Raw genomic sequence first — 16,308 nt, 5'->3', positions numbered from 1 at the left:
TTTAAGGTGGAAATCAACCGCATTTGCCACATGCACGTTATTTCACATGGAAACTTCCCCCCTTTCATAAATGCACGCAATAAAACATTTTAAAAGCAATGTAAAGTCGCAGTAATGGTTTAAAAGTGCTCCTAGTGGCCAGCAGCAGCTCACTGTCCACTCCCTGTCCCCTGCTGTGAGGGTCCTTAGCACTGCTGCTTCTCATCTCTGTCAGATGTTTCACATAGTCTGACCCCGTTTGCCCTTGGGCTTAGGTGGCAGCCTCATAATGCCTGTCTGTTAGCAGGCTAAGGTAATTTAGAGCACCTCTAAAGGTGCTCTTTGTTTTTGGCAGTTACACAACTATAGTTTAAAAAACCACTTACTGTCTCTTACTTTTCCTCCTTGAGATAAAAAGGGAATTTCCAATCAGATACTTTCAGCTACTTCCTTAGAGTTCTGCAGCTGGCTTTGGAAGTGATTAACACCTGGTTTAGTTAACATGAGCACCTTTAGAGGGGAAAAGTAACTCATTAACTAGAAAACCCACCCATCTTACTAAGATGTCTGTGTCTGGAAACCTCACTGTTCTTTTTTTTTTTTTTTTTTTTTTTGGTTTTTCGAGACAGGGTTTCTCTGTGGCTTTGGAGCCTGTCCTGGAACTAGCTCTGTAGACCAGGCTGGTCTCGAACTCACAGAGATCCGCTTGCCTCTGCCTCCCGAGTGCTGGGATTAAAGGCGTGCGCCACCACCGCCCGGCTCTCACTGTTCTTTTAGAACACCTCAGCATTCCTCTTTCTTTCTTTCTTTCTTTCTTTCTTCTTTCTTTCTTTCTTTCTTTCTTTCTTTCTTTCTTTCTTTCTTTCTGTGTGTTTTGTTTTGTTTGGTTTTGGTTTTTTGAGACAGGGTTTCTCTGTATAGTTTTGGGTGTCCTGGAACTCATTCTATAAATGAGGCTGGCCTCAAACTCAGAGATCCACCTGCCTCTGTCTCTTGTGTGCCGGGATTAAAGGTGTGTGCACTCCCACCCCCGGCCAGCCTCAGCAGTCTTGAAGTGATAAGTGTCATGGAATGTTAGAATGAAGGGCAATAAATGCACGTGACTTATTTATTTCTTTTAACATTTTAGTCTTGATCCAGAGCAGAAGGAAATGTTAATTGAAGTCATCGAGAAGCTTCTGAAAGACAAGAGCACTGTGAGTATTATCTTCTGACGTCGCTGAATTGTGTTTTATTTTACTATGATTTATCATGGTAGATGTTCACGTCTACAGTATTTCAGTTGAGCATATTAGCACACCCCTTTAATTCCAACAGTTGGGACAGAGAGGCAGGTGATCTTTGTGAGTTTGAAGCCAGCCTGCTGTACACAGTGAATTCTAAGTTACCTAGGACCAAAGTGTGAGAGCCTGTCTCAACAACAAAAACCCCAACCCCAAACAAACCAAGAACTAAAGACCTTTTGAACAGCAGAGAGAGGACGTTTTGGTATTACAAATGTTCTTTTTTCTTTTGTTCTTGCTATTAGTTTGTTGGCTGCTGGTTTTTAAGAGAGGGTCTCATACATGGGCCAGGCCAACCTAGAACTTACTGTGTCTACCAGATTGGCCTCTACTTCATGGCAGTTTGACCACAGCTTCTCAGCACTGAGGTTACAGACATGCTCTAGGATGCCCAGCTTCTGCACATTTTCTAAAATATTAAAGCAGTTCTCAAATATTTCTTCCCTAAAAAAAATTTATAGTTAAACAAGGCTCAATTTTTCTTTGTTTCTAACAGTTACTATTCTAACTAAAATGCATAGTCTTTTGAGACTGTGTATATCCACATCTATCCCTTTTCCATGCTCAATTTATGTATGCATTGGCAGATAACAAGACTTAGGTGTTGACTGAGATTTCTGTCCCTCCTTTTCCTGCAGCCATTCAGTCCCAAAGAAAACACACAGAGGTCTACATTAATCATAAAGTGGTTGGCGTATTAGCTCAGGCTTCTTATTAACTCTTACATCCTACATTAACCCATAATTCTTGTCTGTGTTAGCCACATGGCTTGGTACCTTTATCAGTGAGGCATTCTCTGTGCCAGAATTCTCCTGTTCTCGTCACCCGCCTATACTTCCTGCCTGGCTACTGGCCAGTCAGAATTTTATTAAAATACAAGTGACAAATCTTTACAAAGTACAAATCCATTGTCCCATAGCACTTAGGAATAGAGGTAACCTATGGGGTGTGAATGGGTGGCTGGAGGCATTAAACTGCTGATGCCTTAGGGCTTCTGTACCCACTGCTCACAACTCAAACTACCTAGGAAGTGATCATATGTCATGCTAGAGAACATGGAATATTGCCATTCAGTATGGCTCCTTTATTATTTTAATTGTACTTGTTTATCTTGTATGCGTGCCTGTGTGTGTGTGTGGACGTACCTGCTGCAGAGTGTGGGCGGCAGTCAGAAGACTACTTGCAGACCTGGTTCCCTCTTTCCCTCATGTGGGTTCTGGCTCAGGCCTGTGGTCATGATCTTAGTGGTAGGTTTTTCCCACTGAGCCATTTGCAGGCCCATTCTTGTTGTTCCTGTTGAAAAGTGGGGTATTGGAATTTCTCTTCAGTTCTATCAGTGTTTGCTTTGTGTATTTAGGAGCTCTGATGTTGATACATATTTTATACTTTATCTTATTGTTTATAAGTTGTTTTTATCACTAATGTCTGTTGTTTTATATAGTTAGTCTAATTTATGATTGTTCTCACACTTTCATTTTCCAGACTTTCACATTTAAGTTATATATTTTTGATTTTTTGAGACAGGGTTTCTCTGTGTGTAGCCCTGGCTATCCTGGAACTTGATCTGTAGTCTGGGATGGCCTCAAACTCCGAGATCCACCTGCCTTTGCCTCCCAAGTGCTAGGAATAAAGGCATATGCCACCACCGCCCATCTAAATTGTATTTTCCTATCTAGTTGCCTTGTCTAGGTAGCATATATAGATGCCTTTTGACTTTTAATTAAATCTGACCGTAACTGCTTTCTGATTGGAATAATTCATTTACTTATACTTAGTGCTAGGTTAATTGAGTTAATTGGATTTTAGCTGCCTTTTCTCTTGTTTTTTAGTCTTGTGATTTTTCATTCTCCCTTTCCTGCTTGTTTGCACTAAACGCGTGTTTTAGTAAATACTTCATGTCTCTTATTTCTTCACTGCTTATCTTGATATTATCATTATGCTGTCAGAGTTATACATGACAGTCATTGGATTCCATTCCTAAGCCATCCAAACTTTTTCAGTACAGAATGTATTAGAAATCTTCATTGTATTTTTCTATGCATAGTTGATATATAGGAAGGATCAAATATAGACAAACTCATTATGTTACCTGAGAAAAATCATGGCGTTTTGTCTGCTGTTTGACAGGCATGTTGTTTGCTTCAGGGATCCGAATATAAAGCCTGTTATCAATATTCAGATAACTTAATTGTAGTTTTAAATGTACTTCTTTTCTTTTATCAATAGGACATTTGCTAAGTACTATGGAGAATCGTGAGATTTAGAAGTTCCCTGAATTTGCACGTAGTTTACCATTATTTCTGCTCCATGAAAAATTTAAAGAAATTTGAAGGTACCTGGGTATAGTGGCTCACGCCTTTAATACCAACACTAGGGAGGTTGAGGCAGGTGAATCTCTGTGGGTTCAAGGTCAGTTTGGCCCACAGTCAGTTCCCTGACAGCTGCATCAGGATAACAAAACAAAACGGGGCAGGTGGGGAAGGGATTTGGAGGCTATGCTGTGGGAAACGTCCATAAGTACTCACATCTCTCTAGATAGGGTATCTGTTGCCTCCCCCTAGCCTTTTGTTGTGCTCTGTTGTTTCATTGAAACAAGGTCCTTGATTCCTTGGCTGGCCCCAGACTTGCTCTGTAGATCAGGCTAGCCTTGAACTTGCTGCAACCCCCCCCCCCTGCACTTCTGATCCTCTTCCTCCCCTCTCCCACGTCTGGGATCACACCACAATAGCTAGGCTGGATCTGACTCTCATGGGTCTGAGCTACAGTTTTAGGTATTAGAATCAAATTTGGTTTATGTTCCATTATGTTTTTGTCAGGTTTATAGCTTCTAATTCATGAAGTTGTTTTGACTTTAAATAGCTATTATATACAAACTCTCCTCCTGTCTCTACAGCACAAGGTGTTAAAACTATTCTGACTGAGAAGAACATGACTCCAAGGAGTGTAATGGATATCATTTTTTGTAGATTCGAGTGCCCGCTTTTGGTCCTGATCATTTATTTTCAAAATAAGGGAAAACCATTTAATACATATCTTTAGTAGTATTTAATGGTTAGTTCTTACATTATTTATTATATTGTTAGTGATAGTAGTTTGCTATCTGATACTATTGGGGGGAGGGGGTCTTTTTTTTCTCCATAGTCACTGTTCCCAGGGAGACCTGTCTGGGGTTTGGGACATTATTTTAACAGCCGGGATTTCTTTCCCACTTTGGTTTTAGAGACAAGATCTCTTGTTGTCCTGAGCTCATCAAGTACCCCAAGGGATCCTCCCATCTCTACCTTCCCACCCTGGGATTGCAGACATGTGCCACTGCACATGACTGTTCTTCCCACCCCTGGAATTAGTCATGTGCCACTGTGTGTGGGTGTTTATGACAGTTTTGGCGATTGAATCCAGGTCCCTCTGCTCACAAGGCAAGCATCTTACTGAGTGGACTAAATCTTCAGCCTGATTCTTCTTCTTTTTCTTCTTCTTTTTTTTAGGATTTAGATTAAGGGGTTTGAATTCAACTTTTTCTAGGTAGCATTAACTTGGCTAACCAGTATTTAAGTATTAAGTAGTCTTTTAAGAATGTTCATTGATTATTTCTCTTTTGTGTGATTATATTCTACTGTGTAAAGATTAAAAATATATTGTTATATCTTTACATTATATCTGTCTCTATGTATCTATATAGATATATAAACATATCTATTATATCTTATAAACATGCAGTTTATCTATCCATATATTTTATATATTCTTATGCCTACTTTCATTAACTTGTTGTATTGGCTCTGTGTAATACTCATTGAGAGAAGACAGGTACATTCTCCCCATACTTACAATGTTAACATCAACACTAAAAATGAAGAATCATAGACACCCCCCCCCAAAAAATAAAACTTGTCAATATATGTGTGGGATTTATTGGGGAGAAGGGGTTTGTGGGCTAAGAGGACAATGGGGAGTGTTTTCTCAGAGCACAGTATATATGTATGCAATTGTGAAAGAATCTATTTTTAAAAAATTAATAAAGAATCACAAATTACATAAATTTAAAAATTTTCTAATCAAATGAGCTGATCTAATTATTTTCACATTTTGAGAAATTTATTCACTGGCACAGTATGGGGACCATTATAATTATGGTTTTTCTGTTACTGAAAGTTTGGTTTGTGAAAGATGTCAGTATATTTAAACTTGTTTATTTAAGCTCTGTTGATTTGGGGAGGTACCGTCTGTTGCTTTTCTTAGCCTAGGGAGGGTTTTTTAAAATTGAGATCTCTAAGGTCTTTTAGTGTGTGAGAAGCATATGGCTCAACAAGACAAGTGTGCAGTTTTTCCCTAAAAAGAAATCACTTTGGATTCAGGCACACGATTATGGTAACAGCCGGTCAAGCATGGTAGTGTCATTTAAGTAACTATTGTTTGAAGGTGTTTTTGTGTTTATAAAGAGATTTAGAAAGCTTACACATGCTTTCTAGGTGGTGGAATTAGAATGAAATATTTTTCCTGTATTTTTGTCATTCCTGTCAGTGATTACAGTATTTGTTAGTATAATTTTTGTTATATCTTTCTGGATTTACACCACTTTCATCTGCCTTGTGTGTTTAGCACAATATACTTTACCATAAACCTTTCCAAATGTTCCATTATAAATGCATTCTTAAATCTAGAACACTTGTTTATTTTTCTTTGAAATGTAGAAATTCATATTTGTTAAGCATTAAAAACATGGAACCAGATATTTAGAATGCGTCAGAGGCATGGTAGTACTTATTTATTGTGTTTTTTTTTGTTTGTTTATTTCAAGTTAATTTCAAAGAAATTGTATTAATGGAGATTAACTTTCTCAGGAACATAAATTACATTAATGTGTTCTGAAAAGATGAGTTGTTTATGTATTTTTGATGACTCAAAGATTTCTTAATTTTAGCTGTAGATTACTTTCGAATGAATAGGTTGATAGTTCATAGCTAAATTGTAGGAGTAAGATAGCATTTTCTAAATTATTGATTCAATGCTGGTAAAAGCCTCACTGTTCTGGGGAAAAGAGAAAAGCCCACCCCCGAGTTTGTGCAGATGTTTTATTGTGATAGATCTATTATCCAGCTATTAGAAGATAAATGACTGATCTTTTCTATTTTCCATGCCTCAAGAAAATTGAAATAAGAAGGGGAATATCATTTGGGCTGTATGATTAGAGCAGGTTGGATGGCCATTAATTTAAGGGAAGAAAATCTTGGCAGCATTGGCTAACTTATACCATCTTATCAATCAAACTGTGATGCACTTCTTGTGATGACCCAGCACTCAGATTTTTGTAACGTTAATTAGAATTCATGACAAAATGGATGCAAGGAAACGTTTTGTACCCTTCATAATTTTATAGAAAATTTATTGTTATTAGAGGAACCATTTGCTTAGTGTGATTTTTTTCATTACCAGCTTGTCAACTAGCATAGATAATCTAGAGAAAATATGAACTCCATAGATGGGATGTCACTTTTGTTGATGGCTCATGTAGTTTACCTTGGAGCACAGCTAATGGCTGAAGTTCATAGCAACAGCACAGAAAACGTGGCAACCAAGGGGAGATAAATGAACTACGTTTATTGCTTTAATATAAAAAATACATAAATGGAAAGCTGTGTTTGGATTTGATGAGCTCATTGCGGTTTTGTTGGCTTGATTTATTCCCACTGTGTGAAGAGCTCCTATTGACACAGTGAGATGGAAATTAACTGTTTGTTTTTTGGAAACCAATATTTTTGGTTTTGAAATCTGATTAGACCATTTTATTTTAATTCTGAATGTTTTATGGATATTGAACATTTAATAGACCTAAATGATCAATTCTTCTGCTGGTGTTTATCAAAATCTCAGATTGTTTAAAACAAACAAACAACACAATGAAGTGATTGGAACGACCAGTGGTATTTTGTGATGATGCTCTTTTCGCATCCTTCCTATCTTTAGTGTTTCCTTGAGCCTTATTTGTACCTAAATGATGATTTTCCTTCCTTCCTGGGATTCCTTGGGTGTTTTAGGATATTTAGTGTCCTACAGTTACATGCTTGCTGTTGTGGCTTGATAAATTTAATGTCCTGTAGCAGCTGATTTTCCATCTCATTGTTTGATGTCTAATCACTTGAAATAAAATACTTAATGATTTAAAAAAAAAACCTTGATTTTATATAGCATTTAAAAAACGAAAATGAGTTCAGGTTCATAGATTAGTCTAAGTCATTTTTGTAGTTTACTCTTATAGCAGTTATTATATATAATGATAGTAATTGTGGATTTGTATATAAAATATATATATACATGTTTATAACTCATAAATAGTAATTTATTTTATAGTTGATGTTCTAAACTTGGTTAATTTAAGATATTTTTAATTTGTTAATTTTAATCTCACAATCACAGGTTGTAAGTTGCTACAAATATATTTGAAGAGTAATTGATTCAGTACATATCAAAATGTGGCATTGAAAACATGCATTTAACTTGCTTTCCATATCAATAGCAAATAGGAAACTAGATGTATAATACATTTTTATTTAGCTCACACAAATAATCAATTCTTTGCTTTTTCGACTGAGGCGGATACATGCTGGGACCAGCAGGCACCAGTACATGGGTTGGGCTGGAGTCAATAAATGCGGCTTCACGTTTATACTGATTGGTAATTCAGAAAATCCCCGCAGGACTTGCAACTTGTTTAGCATAATAGCAAGTCTATATTCTGAGCTGTTTTCTTTCAATTGTGTTGTTGGTTGCATATTAATAAAGTAAATGGTAACCAAGTAGAGGGACAAACACTTGAAATATGAATATCATTGTAGCTAATATTTCTCAAAAAGTACCATTTCAATAAGTTATATTTCTATTTAATTGTTTATTTTTAGTCATTGGGGAAATTTTAGATACTAAAAGGAAAATCCCTAGTGTTTAGAAGAATATATTAATTCGTTTTTTTCAAAACCGTATTACACTGTTGGCTAACTGTATGTATATATGGTATACATTTAGAAGAATCTGTATATTAAATATTCTGCTTGCCTTGTACCTTTATACTGAAGGAACCTTAGTTTCACCCAAGATTTGTAAGAGCATAACTATTCAGAAGTCTACATTTGTGATTTCATTAATTGGCCTGGGGGAAGCTGCCCTCTTTTGGCAATACGTTATTCTGATTTTTATGCATGATATACTAGCATTTCAGTCACTCTGTTGTCTTTGAAAATAAATTATATTGGTAAAACAAATGGACTAAAATGTGTGAGATTTGGAGGTGTTTTTGCATTGAACACTAAGTTCTTTGTGTACTTTCTAATGTAAATGCTGAATCACTGCTATTTTCACTTTAAACTGACATTGAGAGTGTCTTGAATCTCTTTCTGAATGTTGATACAAGCTAAGAAAGCATCTTTACAATTTAAATTTGGGTGGTGGTGGCACACATCTTTAATCCCAGCACTTGGGAGGGAGAGGCAGACGAATCTCTGTGAGTTTGAGGCCATCCTGCTCTACAAAGCAGATTCCAGGACAACCAGAGCTGTTATACAGAGAAACCCTCTCTCCAAAAACCAAACAACAACAACAACAACAAAGCAAACAAACAAAATCCCAAAACTGAATTACTAATATTAAACACATTTACAAGCTATTATTAGAATTTAACCCGATAAAATAAAACAAACTGAATTTATCTCTCTTCAGAAGAAGACTCGTTTTCCATACTAATTACAGGTCTTAAGAGTATTATTTAAGAAAATGGTACTTTTTTTTTATTACTTGGTTTAAGTGAATGACTAAAGCTCTCCACATTGTCCTAACATGACTGTGCTAGTGCAGTACCCCAGTAGGATCTTGGATGGACTGTGTGTATTTCAATGAGTCACTCTTTCTTTCTTCTCAGCTGGTAGCTGGCAGTGTGGTGATGGCTTTTGAAGAAGTGTGCCCGGATAGAATCGATCTGATCCACAGGAATTACCGCAAGCTTTGTAACCTACTGGTAGATGTCGAGGAGTGGGGGCAGGTTGTCATAATCCACATGCTGACTCGATACGCTCGGACACAGTTCGTCAGTCCTTGGAGAGAGGTGAGTGCTGACCGGCCTCCTGCCTATGATGTGTACTAAGGGAGCAGGCTAACTTTGCAGACTGTGCAGCCAGGGAAGAGCAGTGAAGGAGCCGAGCTCCGTCGTTGTCAGTCCCAAATAAAGGTGCACTGTGTAATACCTCTCATGTGATGCCTGTTCAAGGTTCATGTGGTGTTTCCAAGTTCAGGGCTTGTTTATTATTTGTAGTTGATTTTACACATTTTAGTCCCATTTCTCTAATGTACCAGTTTGCTAAAGTAAGTAATGTGACTCTGTACCTGAGTTTACACCTTGGGTGGCTGACTTCTAAACTTTTTACATAAAATAGTGTTGAACGTTCACACTTTTTTCCTCCAGCTTTATACTTCTAAAGTATGTCTGTGTTCACTTAAAGTGTGTGAAATCAGTAGTTCAATATTCTGTGACATTAACTTAGTTTCTTTCGCAGATTAATATTAGACATTTATTATATTCTTTACAAGGAGACTTAGGATTTTTAATTGTATTATATAGTTTGTAATAGAACTCACTCACTGTTTCTTTGCAGAATCATATGCAAAATTTTAAACTTGTATAAGGACATTTTGAGCACAAAGTCATCTTTTAACATCTTATTTTTGTTTGTTTGCTTGCTTGCTTTTTGTTTTGTTTTGAGGAAGGGTTTCACTGTAGCTTTGGAGCCTGTCCTGGAACTAGCTCTTGTTGACCAAGCTGGCCTCAAACATACAGAGATCCACCTGCCTCCCGAGTGCTGGGGTTAAAGGTGTGCGCCACCACTGCTCGGCTTGACATTTTATTTTTAATGCAGTATTTTTTATATTTCTGTGTATGTGTGCATGTGTGTATACATGTGAGTGAACATCTGCTTATGTGTTCATGTATGTACATGCATGTTCACGAGTGTGTACATGTACATTTGTGTATATGTGGCACATGCATGTGTGTTTTTACAATGTACTTGTATGTTTGCATGTGTATGTGCACAAATGTGTGTGTATGTGTTTTCACAATGTGAGTGTGTGCATGTGTGTGTGTGTGGTGGGGGTCATTGAGTAGATCATAAGAGGTTGTGGATTCCCTAGAATTGAAGTTACAGGTGAAGATACCCTGTTTAGGTGCAGGGAACCAGACTCAGCTCCTCTGGAATAGCAGCAGCAGGCGATCTTAACCCATAAGCCATCTCTCCAGCCCCAATATTACAAACTTGAAAAATAAGTTGTGAGTGCTACCCGACTAACTATGCAGCATTTAGGACGTCTTGCTTTTTTAAATTAAAAATATTAGGCCGGGCGGTGGTGGCGCACGCCTTTAATCCCAGCACTCGGGAGGCAGAGGCAGGCGGATCTCTGGGAGTTCGAGGCCAGCCTGGTCTACAAGAGCTAGTTCCAGGACAAGCTCCAAAGCTACAGAGAAATCCTGTCTCAAAAAACCAAAAAAAAAAAAAAAAAAAAAATTAATGTGAGAGAAAAATGTTAATGAAATTCCATAAATGTTTGAATATTCTCATAATAGATTTTTATAAAACATTTCATAAATTTTTTTACATTGACTTGCTTTTTACTATTAAAGATATTTAAAACATTTTTATGTTTTTATCTCCTTGAATGCTACATGTCTGGTTTTCTCTTTCTTTCTGATTGCTTTGGGGAGCATTGTATATTGAACCTTGGACTCGCACAGGCGGAAAATGACTCTACCATTTAACTGTATCCTCCTAGCCCTTTTTATGCTTGAAGTTTTACATTTTTTTTTGAGACAAGGTCTCTTTGTGAAGCCCTTTAACTTCATTGTAAGTAAAGTTGTTGCATTTTTACAATATATTTTTAAAAAGTAACTTTGCTATATATGACTCAGATCAGCAAACTTTTGCTACTAGTATACATTTCTATCTTACAAAATTAATTTGATTTATTATTGACCGGAGTTCAGTTTGAAAGACTGTTTCACTAAATGAAGCAGCGTGTCATGATGACAATCCCATGGCCACTGGATGCCAGTGTCAGCAATTGTGTGTCTGTTCAGCCAGCCCCTGTCAGGGAGTTGATTTGGGCATAAGCAGAAAGTTCATGTTGGAGTTTTTAGCTGCTGTTTCCATATTATTCACCCCAGCACTTCTGTACAAATGACCTTCTGTCTCGTTAGCAGATAGAACTGTAGCTGAGTATACATGAATCTTCTAAAAATCTGTAACTAAGTATTAAAACTAGAGTTTTGTAGTTTGTCTTTCACTCTTGGAGTTTTATTTCATCTTTTTAAATATGAAATTAGTAAAACCATATACAAAAGCAAAGATAAGTTAAATTCTATAATTACATGTGTATTTCTGCTGTTGTTAAACATACTTGAAGAGGAAGGGGCTGCATTTTGTGTCTGTGTGGGGGTGTTTTGCATGCTAGTTCCATGAACATTAGTTCCTGTGAGAGGGTAATCTTACTTCCATCCCAACATACTAATTGGACTTTGTTGACTGTTTCTTTGTCACTCATCCATCTGACCATGGCGTCATCGTAGACCCTATGATTTCCAGAGTGGGTGGGTGTGCTGTGGGTGGGTGGGTGTGCTGTGGGTGGGTGGAGTGTGCTGGATGCAGTGTGGGTGGGTGGAGTGTGCTGGATGCAGTGTGGGTGGGTGTGCTGTGGAGTGGGTGGGTGTGCTGTGGGTGGAATGGGTGGGTGTGCTGTGGGTGGACGCTGTACACATGAGTGGAGTGTGGCTGTGGGAGGATGTTGGAACTGAGGGTTTGACAGAAAAGGTGTTTTCTTTCTTGGTACAGCTTGCTTTGATTTCCTTTGAGACATAATGCTCTGCCTTAAAGGAAAGAAGGTAAGGAAATCATTTAGACAGAGTTGTAAATTTCCATTAGTTTAAATGATAGTCCTTTTTTTTTTTTAAGTTACAGAAGTACTTTTAGTGTAGTGTAAAATATAAAAATAATGTTTTTGGTTTTTTCATATTAATCTCTTGGTGACCCTTGAGAGGCAATTGTTGGTAGCTACTTAATTTCAGTTATACTAGGAGTTACAATTTTACTATGGATAAAAATCTAACTTTACTTATTAATGTGAGATGTTGCCAATTTACCTCAATCCATGGAAAAATGACTCTTTTCTTAAGTTCTAGTTGCTCGTCTTGTTTAGCCCAGCGTGCCAGAATATTAGGGTTGCATCTTGTGTTTTCTTAATAGTTTGCAAATAACCTTTGGGAGAAAAAGATGTAGTCAGTTCTTGCTGTAGTAGCAGTCATGATGCGGCTCTTTGTGCAAAACTGCTCTTTGAATGTGTCAAGACTTGAGTCATGTCCATACCACACTCCTTTCTCTAACCTGCTTGTATCTATCTTGGTGCTGACTGCTGCAGATACATTGAGTGAGAAGCTCAGGTATTTCTGCTTCTGCAGGATTTTGATTTAGTTTAAAAGTTGCTAGACTAATGGCTCAGTGGCTAAGTGGTTAAGAGGATCCATTCCTAGCGTGTTTGGTGGCTCATAACTGCCCAGAATTCCAGCTCCAAGGGGATCCAGTTCAGGCACCTGTACTCATGTGCCTTTATCCACACGCAGACATATACCCCCACACACACTTAAAATGAAAGTGCGTTGTAAAACACCCATAAAGACAATTTAGTCACTGTTGAAAGAAACTGAGACATTTGCAGCTCTGTATCTGCTTTCCATTTCAGAAACTGTTTTAAATGCTTCATTCATTCATTCATTCATTCATTCATTCATTCATTCATTCATGGTTTTCCGAGACAGGGTTTCTCTGTAGCTTTGCAGCCGGTCCTGGAACTAGCTTTGTAGACCAGACTGGCCTCGAACTCACAGAGATCTACCTGCCTCTGCCTCCTGAGTGCTGGGATTAAAGGCATGCGCCACCACCGCCCAGTGTTTTAAATGTTTTTATAGTTAGTTTTTATTCTTTTTTATAATAACTAAGGTTATAATAGAGTAGAGTAACACAGTAGAGCAGTACTTCAAATGCGTACTGAGTAGTGACTGGCCTTCTTGGAATCGTGGAGAAAGAATGCTTTGTTTGTTTGAGTACCTCATTCGCTTTCGTCCATAGGCCGTAATCACTTCCATAAATGCTGTGCAAATACAATTGTTCCATAAGTCAAGGGCATTTTACTTTTAAGAAAAATATGTCACCAAATTAACATATCAACTTAGAAGTTGTATCAGAGATTTTGGTTTCCCTTTTGTACTAAGAGACAATGTGAAGAATAGTACTGGAATCATTTGCTGTGCTTTCTTGTGTAATGACAAGGTTTCTGTGGTTGTCGTGTCCGACCACCGCAAGAGATAGTAACTAAGCAGAAGTTGGTATTAGAGAATAGACACACCCTAACCAAACTTAGAGAAGAAAGTTTATTTTGGGCTAATGGTTTCCCAAGATTAGACTCCATGACCGTCATAGCAGGGGGCGTGGCAACAGGCAGGCTTGGTGCTGGAGCTCTAACTGAGAGTTTACATCTTGAGACATAGGCACGAGACAGAGAGTAACTGGGAATATCATGGGTATTTGAAACCTCAAAGCCCACCCCCATTGACACACCTCCTCAAACAAGGGCATGCCTCCTGATCCTTCCCAAACGGTGCCACCAACTGGGAACCAAGATTTCAAACATATGGGCCATTCTCATCCAAACTACCATGTTGGGCAGTCAGAATTTTCATATCTACTTACAGATAAAGATACTGAGGCACACAGGTTTTAGCAGTTCAGCTAAGCAAGCTGTTTAGAAAAGGTAGATCTAGAAACAGTTATGCAGTATTCAGGACTGTCATTCTTTCCTTTATATTACATTACCTGTTGACTTGAATGTGGCTTGTGTTTCTGTTTGTTGTTTCCCCTCAAAGCTAACCTCGGAGACCCTAGTCTACGGTGCTCGATTTGATGATATCTGTAATTAAATATGCTTTCCAAAGGAAAAAAATACTGTTTTCCTTTGAACTGGAATGTGTGCATACACATGGTGCATGTGTAGGCCAGAAAAACCACTGTTCAACACCATCTGTTTCACTGAGATCTGATCTCTCGCTGCACCTGGAGTGAGGCTGGCACCCAGCGAGCACATAAGGCTTTTTACATGGGTGTGGAGGATTCAGACTCAGGCCTTCATATTTGTACAAGTGCTGTTACCCACAGAGCTATTTCCAAAGCCCTCTGTTTATGTTAATATTCTTGAAGGGTAGTAAAATGTTAGCTTTTAGGAATTGAAAATTATTAGAAATAGTGTTTGAGATGAGCTGATGGGCATACTTTTGTCAGTCAGTTCTCAAATGAACACATCATATACAGATAAGCTTCCTCAGGGCAGGAGAGATTTTTAATTTAGTTTATTTGCATCATTATAGATCAGTATTTAGGCTGTTTATATGTAAATGTACGATTTGAGGAACAATTAAGTGTTGACAAAGTAGATTGCAGTCATATCAATTGCAGTGCATTTTCCATAATTTTTCTAACTGACATCTTTGATGATAAATAGTGGATGCCAAGTCAAAGCCGATTATACAGTGTACTAGGAATTCATGGGGCTGTCAGAGAGAAGACCGATTGACTTTAAATTTACATATTAATGAGAAGATTTGTTAAGAGAGTGCTTGACTATAGAAAATAACAGCATATTTATAGGGCACGACATTTTATAAATAAAGCTGATGCAGGAAAATGGAAATTAAACCTTTTAGGTTAATAAATTCAAGAGACTACTAAAATGCATATTTGCATTTTTATTTTCTTAAATTTACCTTACTCTTTTGCAGTCTGTGTCGGCTGGTTTTCTATTCTAGGTCAAGTTTGTATAATTTTCAAGGATATGACATTATTTAAGTATTTTCTTTGTCATTGAGGCCTGTTATGGAAGAGCATGTAAATCTCTTACATAAAATTGCATTTATAAAAATAATGGATTTGAAAATAAATTTATTTATTTTGAAAATAAATATAAAACAAAGTGAATGTTTAAGAGTGATTTAATACTCTAGTTTCTCTTCAGATCAAACAAATCTTCTTTTATGAGTTATTTAAAAATAAAATGAAATAAAAGCACAAGCAAACAAAAAACCAAGAAAGCTAAGCCCTGTTCTCGCATTACCTGTAAGCTGATATTGAATTAAAATGTTTGGTCCAGATAAGAATTCTTTTCATTGCCGGGCGGTGGTGGCGCACGCCTTTAATCCCAGCACTCGGGAGGCAGAGACAGGCGGATCTCTGTGAGTTCGAGACCAGCCTGGTCTACAAGAGCTAGTTCCAGGACAGGCTCCAAAACCACAGAGAAACCCTGTCTCAAAAAACCAAAAAAAAAAAAAAAAAAAGAATTCTTTTCATTTATAGATCCAGTTCTACTAAAATTGCTAGGAGATGGGAGATATAGCAATTATCAAAACTGTTTACTTCGGTAATTTGAAACTTAAATATTCACCATAACCATTTAGAATATGAAGCCAGGGATGAAGTTCTTGCAACATTTATCTCTATCATTTGGATAGTTGGGAGTGATTAATTTACTTTTGTCTTTCTCTGTATTTCTGTATTTGAACTTATAAATCCTTGCATAGGCTTAAGGTTGGAGTTTTCCTTAAACATTTTTAGTATGTATATTTTACCAGAGGTTGTTAGAAAAAAACCCATCAAAATACATGCTATATACATAAACATAGCTTGTATACATGTTGCGTATGTGTGGTTCTTTTCAACAGGTTAAAAAAACCAAATTTTGTAATATTTTTCTTTCCAGTGAACTATTAGTAGATTTTATTAATTTTTAATTCTGTAGAATTATTAAAAATAAAATGCTGAGGATTTATTGTAGAATAGGGTTTTTTCAATAAAAATGAAAAAAGTTTGTGTGTCAGCAGACAACTGTGACACAGGCTTCATACACAGTTTCTTGGGACCTGTGGACGGGGGCTGATAGTGAAGCCAGGGCTCTCCTCCCCTGGCTATGAAAC

At 37.3% G+C, this 16,308-nt stretch overlaps 1 protein-coding gene across 2 annotated transcripts in view; it reads left to right on the top strand.

Moving 5' to 3' along the window:
- Ap3b1 (adaptor related protein complex 3 subunit beta 1) overlaps positions 1–16,308 on the top strand; it is a 200,858-nt gene that overhangs the window by 51,129 nt on the left and 133,421 nt on the right. For both annotated transcript variants that reach the window (XM_057789797.1, XM_057789798.1), the window contains exons 6-7: positions 1,109–1,175; positions 9,172–9,354. In XM_057789797.1, coding sequence (XP_057645780.1) covers positions 1,109–1,175; positions 9,172–9,354 — 250 coding nt within the window. The remainder of the gene's footprint in view (positions 1–1,108; positions 1,176–9,171; positions 9,355–16,308) is intronic.

Source organism: Chionomys nivalis, chromosome 15 (assembly GCF_950005125.1).
Source record: "Chionomys nivalis chromosome 15, mChiNiv1.1, whole genome shotgun sequence".
Taxonomy (NCBI): domain Eukaryota; kingdom Metazoa; phylum Chordata; class Mammalia; order Rodentia; family Cricetidae; genus Chionomys; species Chionomys nivalis.
Note: the sequence above shows the minus strand (reverse complement) of the source record. Positions and strands in the feature narration are given on the sequence as shown.